We start from the raw sequence: 9,185 nt of genomic DNA, 5'->3' as shown, positions 1-9,185 counted from the left end.
TATGTGGAAGACATTATCATTATGACACCTTCTACATAATCAGAACCTTATGCCCACAGTACATTGAGGAGCAAACAAACAGTTTAATTACTATTTCAGCTGGAGAGATTAAATAAAGCAAAACAGGATTTAGAATCATGGAATCATAGAATATCAGGGTTGGAAGGGACCTCAGGAGGTCATCTAGTCCAACCCCCTGCTCAAAGCAGGACCAATCCCCAATTTTTGCCCCAGATCCCTAAATGGCCCCCTCAAGGATCGAACTCACAACCCTGGGCTTTAATTGGCTTGACTCACAACAGCACTACTTTGAGAGAAAGAACAAGGTCTTTTTTTGGGGGTAACAAAAGAACAGACAAAATGGTGTTGAGAATGGTCAAAACAGGAGTTTATTCAATTATTATTTTTTAAAACAAATAAGTTTGTTTTAAGTTCTGGAAGAGTTAAACCTATCATTTTATTCCAGTAATTCAAACACTATGCCAAATTCTGCTTTTAATCGTACAGATGAAAATCCATAGTTAACTGAATTATACCAGACTTACACCCATATATACAAAATATTTTTGGCCCATAACAACAAAGTTTCAGAATGGAAATTAAGAACCTGATTCTGCCAACCCTTCCTTATGGGAATGGTCTCATTCATTAGGACTACTTATGCTGGACTACTCACATATCAAGGATCTGTAGGACCAGATTCTTACAGAAAAGCTGGGTAGATTATTAATACAGAAAATAGAAAACTTCTTTCACTAGCTAATTTCATGCCCAAATCTGGTCTGCTATACCAGTTTAAATTAGGAATAGCTATTTCAGAGCCAAATTCTCCATCATGCTTTATGCCCCCTAGGTATGTCCCCCTAGTTTGGGGGCTGATTCAGCCCTTCACACCCACCAGGGACACTTATGGCCTGGCTGCATATAGCTCCAAATGTCATTCTGGCATCCAGGGACAGACAGACAGAGTGAAGTTGTGCTGTAGCTATGCTCCCCCTACTCCCAACCCTGCCCGCTGCAAGGTCACACCCGGAGATGCCAGAAGCTGTGGAGGGGTGAGGGTGGGCAGAGGTGTTACCTAGAATCATTGGGCTGGTTTTATGCCACATAGGACTGTCAAGTGGCTGGATCCCCCAACTTCACTGCCTCTTAGTGCTGGTTCAAAGGGACTGTGGCACAATGGAAAAAATCATGCCAGAAATCTGTGAAGCTGCACAGGTACAAAACCAGTGTAAGCAAGGTCAGTCAGGCCCCAAGCAGGACAAACTGTGCACGAAAGAAAATGGAATTACTGCCAGCAACATATCTGAAAAGATGGTTTCTGCCCATAGTTTCATTAAGATTCTAAAGTCCTCTGATTTGAAGGCAACAGTGTTCTGCATTCATTGGCTCTGACATTTATACATATTGCCACCATGCAAATTCTTTTGAACTAACAAAAGAAGAACAATTTGTTCCACCTCATGTTCACTCTGACCTGAGCCTGTTTTTAAAAAAAGAAAAATGATTACCTTACATATCTCTTTACAAACTGCAGTAGCTGAGACTTTTTAGATGAAATCTGAGCTTATCCTGAATATCTTTGGCTTTAGACTCCTATTGCAGTATATATGCTTTGAGACAGACACAAAAGCAAGGACTAAGCAGCCAGTTTACTTTAAGCAAAATAAGAAATCAATAACTCTGTAGGGGGTAGACCAAAGATGTACTATATTCACTGCAAGAGAGTGATTTTTGTTATATTTAAAAATAACTCAATGTTTTATTGACTCATTATATGTGATTTGTAGGTTTCTTCAACTCACGTTCTTTTTTCATATTTACCTCTTATGAAGTGATTGGGCTATAACATAGCATGCTTTGTGCACAAATGGAAAGTGAATACCTGTCAATAAATGCTGCTAATTTCTTTATTGAAAGAGTATTCTCTATATGATTCAGGCTCTTTTCACCACCAATTGCATGCTGTGTGCACTTTTTACCCTTCTTAATCTTTTAAAGGTACAGAAGTACATTGTTTTATTTACGTTGGACAGCAATAATTCAGGATACTATAAAGGACATCTAGAAGTGTGCTGTAAAACAAAGCCATTGGTTTTTATTTCCATCCACACATTGCTAACTTTTGACAATCATTGACTACTTGTATCCAAAGCTATTAAAAGAGAGCTTAACAATTCCTACTGTAACTTGGAGTCAACACATTTTAAGGTGATTTATAAGATCCTACTGAGTTCACTGAAGTAACTGAATCAGAGATGAGTCAGATTGACAAAATGGCCACAGGCAACCCCGAAATATGCATACTGTAGCTACTCCACAAAGGATTCATTTTCACTGTTCCCATGCCTATTACCATCAGCATCACTTCAGAACTTTTGATGCTACTACATCAGTCCCGGAGGTAGGGTTTTACTTTTAAATGTCCAAGCATGCCCAGGAACACCACTTATAAACATGTCATCTAAGTCAGTGGCATTCAAAACAGAGCCCTCATTATGTGCAACGTAAGAGTCCCCACTATGTTTTTACAGACCTCCATATGTGGATTTATCCGTTCTCACCCCTATTCCCAGAAATAGACATATAGATTGGCAGATGTTCTCCTTTGCATGCGTGAAGGTGGGTTTGAGTAAACTTAGGTTTCACTCGGAACAATGTATAATGCACACCCATGCTGTGTGACTGTATGTGCAGTTGTGCCTGTAATAAGGTGTGAAGAACTGGGAACCTGATTTGTGCATCCAGCTTTCAATACGTTTGTTGCATGTTCAAATTTACCACACTTTAATTTTCTAGTAATATTACAGAAATTGTTCATACACTCAGCATGCAATTATACCTAGTCCGTCTGAAAGAAAGACATTTTCTATAGTTCAAAGAACGATTAGCCAGCAATTCCAAGCATAGTACATATCTAGCATGGAAATATTGTTGCAAAGTTACCGGTATATTCCAGTTCTCTTTAGTGAGTAATTTGGGTATAAAAATATAGAAAACCAGGCTTATTCCCATTTGGATGCTTTTTTGTCTATTACCAGAATCAGATGGGTGTAGGGAGTTGATAATAGGATTGGGAAGGTCTGGATGTTAAGAATCCTTTTTCAGTTTCTTGGGTGGGAGCATTAAATGTTATCCTAAAACATCAGGCACAGCAAGAATCAAGACTGTTCTGATGAGAAAGCTGGTTTCTGTGAGACTTCCAGGCTAAAAACCAATGGTATAAAAATCCAAATAAATTCCACTTTTGAAGCCATCCCATTACTACTCACATTAATACAATGCCTCTCCCCAGAAATTCACTAACTATAAAGGGGATGAGAGGAGAGTATGAGGTTAAAGCCTGTAGCCTTGGGGCTACAAGTCTAAGAATTTCCAGGAAATTTTAATCATACCAAAATTCCAATTAAATAGTGGGATTAGTCAATTGCCCTCATTATTCCAATCTGCCATCAGCCTAGACATGCCTGGCTCAGAGGAGGACTGCAATAACCTACCTGCAACCAAATTCTTGCAGGCAATTAATATACCAAATTACAGTGAAAAAGTGGGGCATTATACACCAACGAGGAAAAGCCTGCTTGTTTCTACAATGTATACAATTTCCTGCTCACAACATAATTATTGGATTAATCTATTTCTTTGAAGCCATTGATTTAGTACAAATTGCTAGTTTTCTATGAATACATTGAACAATAACACCATAAAACTAGTTATTGACCATAGGTTTAGCATGTCCCAAAAGGGCTTTTGAAATGTGTCATTATAAAAAGGATGCAGCAAGATCTTACAATTGAACCAAAAGTCTGCATGTTTCTGGATTTGTTGGGTTCAGATTAGTCACATGCTAATCACAAGGTTTAACCTAGTGGATTTGATCTCCCAGAAACTACTTATACCAGTGCTTTAGTGCAATTCTTTCCCAGGAAAGAGACCAGAGATCTCCTTCCTGTCCCCTAGCATGTGAATTTTCTTTTTGTTTCCCCAAAGGGTTATTTTCCTTTAATTTAAGGAGGGTGGGGTTCTAGTTGCCTGGCAGTGAACCGGCAGACTCTAGTTTGAGTGAAACATGAAGTGATTCTCCCCCTCCCTGTCTATCCCTTTTCCACATATTTGTCAAATTTACACCAATTCTAACTTGGATCTATGAGAGCAGACTTTGGATTCTCAAGCTATGGGGTGTTTAGGGATGTTTGGTTTTACTGCAGGTTGTACACAGAAGCTTGGCTTTATCCAGGCTGAAGGATTTGCCAGTCAGCAGCATCTCACACTCCAGGCAGGTAAAGTGTTTCTTGTGCCAGGTCAGCCCTTCAGCTTGCTGGTAGTCCTCCGAGAATATTATCTGTGGAAGTAGACAAATACATTTGTTTATTGGCATAGTTTTTCCTCGTGCAGACAAACCATCACCCTTCATTAGGTGAGCAAAGAAAAAGGGTGTTTGCCAAGTTGGAGCACAAAAACAAACACACACATTTACTTGTCTCCTTTAGATATGGAAGCTGTTCTTAGGAGAACTCATAAGCAAAGAGCATGGGATCATTCTTGATGGTGAAACCAAAGCCGCAGACCACATTTACATGTTGCTTTGAAAAAATAAAAATCCCACATATTTTAAATGCAAATAAATGGGAAAAAATTGAGCTCTATTACACTGGATTTCCATTAGTGTATCTACACTGATTACAATGACGTTATTCTAGATTTGCGCCAGTGGAGTTAGTAAATAAGCCTGCCCCCTTCCTCAAAATAGTCTGGATGATCACAAAGTGAGCTGATTACTCATATTTATTATTGCTAATAGGGAATGAGGTCAGCTCTCTACCATGCCTCAACGCAGGACTTTCCCCCTGCAATACTGCAATTCTTTAATACCAATATTGGTGGCTTCAACATATTTTAAGCTGTTTTTAGATAACTCTCACAACTGTATCAGAACCTCTCTAAAAAGCTTCTCACCGCTTGTATCTCTTCATGAGATTAGCCTTGTCTACACTGTGCATGAAAGTCGATCTAAGCTATGCAATTTGAGTTACGTTAATAGAGTAACTCAAGTCAACGTAACTTAGATCTGCTTACCGTGGGGTCCACACTACGCATTGTCGATGGGTCGACTCTCCTTACTCTTCTCGATCCGGTGAAGTACAGTAGTTGACAGGAGAGCGATCGGTGGTCGATTTAGCGGGTCTTCACTAAACCTGCTAAATCAACCGCCTATGCATTGATCCTCCGGTAAGTGTAGACAAGTCCATAAATAGATATAGGCTCCCATGAGAAAACAATTACATAGTCTACCTTCAACATACTGGACTACATTTCAATGAGACCATTTTCCAGGACCTTTCAAAGACAGACCACATTCAACAGTGACAACAGTAGTTTGCTATTCTTTGACAAAGCTTCTTAATAGTTAAATAGCCCTAAACTAGGATCTCAGACCTGAACCTCTTCAAATTTGAGACTAAATCTCTGGATCAGAGTCTGAGTCTATCCAGTGATTTTGGTTCTAGGTCAGATCTAAAAACCAGAGGAGAAATATTACCTCTTTCTGGTTTTAATATGAGCAAAATCTCACAAGAATGGTTGCCCTTGTGAGGAGATTTTGGCATGAGAGGATAGAAACTTTCAAGATGATGCCTTTGTTGGCAAGAAATATAACACAACCAGCTCAACAACATTTTCTGCACTGCCGATTCCATACCTGAAACCCAGCCCTATACCTTGAACCTCCTCTTAAATCTAATCCTGATTCAAATACTGGCTCCTTAGACTCTCTGAAAAAAATTAAAAAGGCATTTAAACCACAAGTGCCTGTTTCAATGAAAGCAACAGCATATAAAGCCCATTCCAATTCATAACCCTTACTGCTATCTAACTGCACGGAGACCTCACTCTTTAAGTAGCCCTACACTGCATATCCCCAACTCATGAGCCAGATTTCCTGTCCTTGACATTTCTAGAGCCAGTGGGAAGCATCAGAGAACAAGTTCTTTAACTACCTTCCACATATGGCATTTGAGTCTATGGACTCATGAAGGAAGATCACCAGGTCCACAGATCCTCAAACAGGGGTGCATGTGTATGCACACTCCTCCCCCCCCACCCCCAACTCACACACAAAGCATGGGAGGAAGGAAACCCCACAAAAGCAGGATGCAGCTATAAGAGAGGTTCCTGGGCATACAGAGATGGAGGAACAGAAGAGGAATAGGCCCTACAGGTCTCTTTGCACAAGGTCCCAGAAAGCCTGTCTGCCTAGGCATAGCAGAATTGCAGCAGGGAATCAGCCCTACCTCATCACAAGCTGCACAGCGTGGCCTTATGCTCTCACAGTAATGGCGGCCACACCAAACAGCACCGTTCTTCCAGAAGTAGATCAGGTCAACTAGAGGTTCAGAACACTTGTAGCACACGAAACAGGCTGGGTGCCACTGGTGATTGTAGCCTGCTCTGTCCACATACACCACAGGGCAGTCCGTAGGCACCACCTGTTTGCAGATCTCGCAGCACTAGAATAAAGAATAGATTATTGACTGTGTGGGGAGCAGAGAGGCGGACTCCTTCTGCAAGTCATGGCAATCAAACCTGCTGTAAATACAAGGCATAGTCATGATTAAGAATTTTGCATATTTTAGTGACTTTTTTAAAAGGAATTCCTGATTTATGGCTTGTTTTGGATCTTGTATTCTTATTTATGCAGTTGATAAGTACTGACAGAACTGCCATGGTGGACTAGTACAATAATCCATCTAGCCTAAAATAGTCCATCTTGTCTCCAACACAGAGGAATTTAGATATTCCAGGGGAAGCAGTAATTAGACAGGAATGCTGCTAATTGTTCAATAATATACCAAGAGGGGAACACGTTTTGGTCTCAGGATCAGCCAGATAATCAGCTTATGTCCTGCAGTAGGAGGATTAAGAGCTCTTGTTTTTAAACCATCAGTGGCCTAGCAGCAGAACAAGTGTGAATTCTTGTACAAATATGTCCAATTTAGGTATTCCTTTAGCTGCATAATTTAGGCTTAAGTTGTTTTCCCCCCCTCTTACTCTCAGCAAGAGTAGTTGGAAGAGCTGAGGAAAGGAGCAAGTCGCTGTGATATTTTTCTTTTGAAGGAAGAAATGATTAAGTAGTAAAAAGTAAAACCAGACTTAAGGAGCCAATGCAGGCAGTGCTGCAAAGTTGTCCAATGAAAAGCATTAAATATTTGCTACCCCAGGATGAGAACTGAGGGCCAGTGATTCAGCTGGGATAAATTGACACAGCTCCTCTGAAGTCAATGGAGCTACATGAATTTCCCATCAACTAAAGATCTGGCCCCATAACCTTCTGACGTTAAAAATTAATCAGATTTTTCTCATTATTTCACAGGCTGCAAGGTATCATTGTAATCATCTAGTCTGACATCCACATAGTTGGGCCATAGGACTTGCCTGAATTAATTCGTGCTTTAACTACAGCAGGTCTTCTAGAAGCTTTCCAGTGATGGAGAATCCCCACACAGTTCTTGATAAGTTGTTCCAATAATAAAGTTACTCACTGTTAAAGATTGCACCTTGTTTCCAGTCTGAATTAGTCTAGCTTCAGCTTCTAGCCATGGGGTAGTGTTATATCTTTGTCTGCTAGATTGAGGAGCCCTCTATTATCAAATTTCTGTTCCTCATGTAGGTACTTATAGACTGATCAAGTCCCTCCTTAATCTTCTCTTTGATAAATTAGAGTTAAATGCAACCTACAGTCTTTGTTCTTAAGGGCCTGACCTAAAACTTGGCCCTAGTGAAACAGACTGGTAAACTGGGCACAAGAACAATCTGGATTGCTGTGTATCAGTGACTTGTCCTCTTCATTATTTACCACTCCCCCGATCTGCATATCATCTACAGAGTTGATCAGTTTTGATTTTACATTTACATGACATCTTGTAACTCAGAACACCAAACAACAACAACAAAAATCAGCATGTCTTAGCAGGTGTAATTTTGTGCAGATGTTGAGAGATTAAGATCCTGGTTCTCCTTTCATATACACTTGTTTAAAACAAGTGTAGAGCTTCATGGACATCAGTGGTATTACCCTTCATTTACACGAAGGTAAGAGAATCAAACTCCACATGCCCACAAAGGATGGGAAGTGAAAGCTACCTGAAGGTACTTGGGGAGATATGTGAGCTCGTACTACAATTAGGACCAGTTAGGCTTATTTAATTTTATAGTCCACAATGGGAAATCCTGCAATCATTTTAAAAATACAGTTAAAAAAAGGTCTATTCTCTATAGCCAAAAAAAGACTTTATTGTGGCTGACAGGTTGCTCTTTATGTTCCCATTTTACAATTTTGGATGGACAGAGTCTGCCTCATAGCTGCTGAGTCCGCACTCGATCAGCATTTTAGTTTCTTAGTCATCAAATGAAGTGCTTTTTAAGTGGCAGCTGAAATTTCATCCAGCACAGCCTTTGGCTGTAAGGCAATTTTCTACGAGCAGTCTTTGAAGTACTGTTAAAGTTTCATCAAAACAAGATGTAATGCTTAAGCAACTTCGTCTCACATGTGTTGTGCTTTAAATTGCTCTGCCTGATTAATTGTTTCATTGAGTAACTCTCTATTTCACAGAGTTTAGTGTGGCAAGAGTCATGGACGATCAGAGGTTAAGAATTAAAATTCAAGACTCCAACTCATGTTTAGAGCAAACAGCCATTATGTTGGTGTTTGCACCAGAAGAGAGAGGAAAGACAGAAAGCTTTTCCCCAACAGTGTGTATAGAGTGACAGTTTCTGGGATCTCTGACAATCTGAGAGAGTCCTGTGGTTGGAGAAGGGGTGTGGGCAGAGGGGCAGGACGCATGTGGTTTGACTGTGTTCCAGGTTTGTAGCTTGTGCAATTATATAATTTAAACAAAAAATATTAAGCTGCATAACATTTGACTTTACTTCCAAAGATCTAGATAATCTAAACATTGTCATATAATCTGAAAATACGTTGGAGGTTCCTTTAAATGAATGGGCTTTACATACCATCCGAACACTGGCAACTTCACTGTAACCCTCTAGATCAGTCTGGGGACACTGGTTCTGTCCTGGCTCAGGGAGGAGAGGGCCACCGAGTGAATTCACCATCGTATTCAGCAGCAACCTGGAGCTTGCTTGCTGCCTCATAAAGGAGATCTTTAAGAACCGACCCATCCCAACTC

General features: G+C 40.2%; 1 protein-coding gene across 1 annotated transcript in view; it reads right to left on the bottom strand.

Moving 5' to 3' along the window:
* Positions 1–366: 366 nt before the first annotated feature.
* LMCD1 (LIM and cysteine rich domains 1) overlaps positions 367–9,185 on the bottom strand; it is a 65,256-nt gene continuing 56,437 nt past the window's right edge. Inside the window, exons 5-6 of the mRNA XM_048858339.2 lie at positions 6,291–6,506; positions 367–4,342 (exon numbers count right to left, since the gene is read on the bottom strand). Coding sequence (XP_048714296.1) covers positions 4,184–4,342; positions 6,291–6,506 — 375 coding nt within the window. The 3' untranslated portion in view covers positions 367–4,183. The remainder of the gene's footprint in view (positions 4,343–6,290; positions 6,507–9,185) is intronic.

The sequence above is a fragment of the Caretta caretta genome, chromosome 7 (genome assembly GCF_965140235.1).
Source record: "Caretta caretta isolate rCarCar2 chromosome 7, rCarCar1.hap1, whole genome shotgun sequence".
Taxonomy (NCBI): Eukaryota; Metazoa; Chordata; order Testudines; family Cheloniidae; genus Caretta; species Caretta caretta.
Note: the sequence above shows the minus strand (reverse complement) of the source record. Positions and strands in the feature narration are given on the sequence as shown.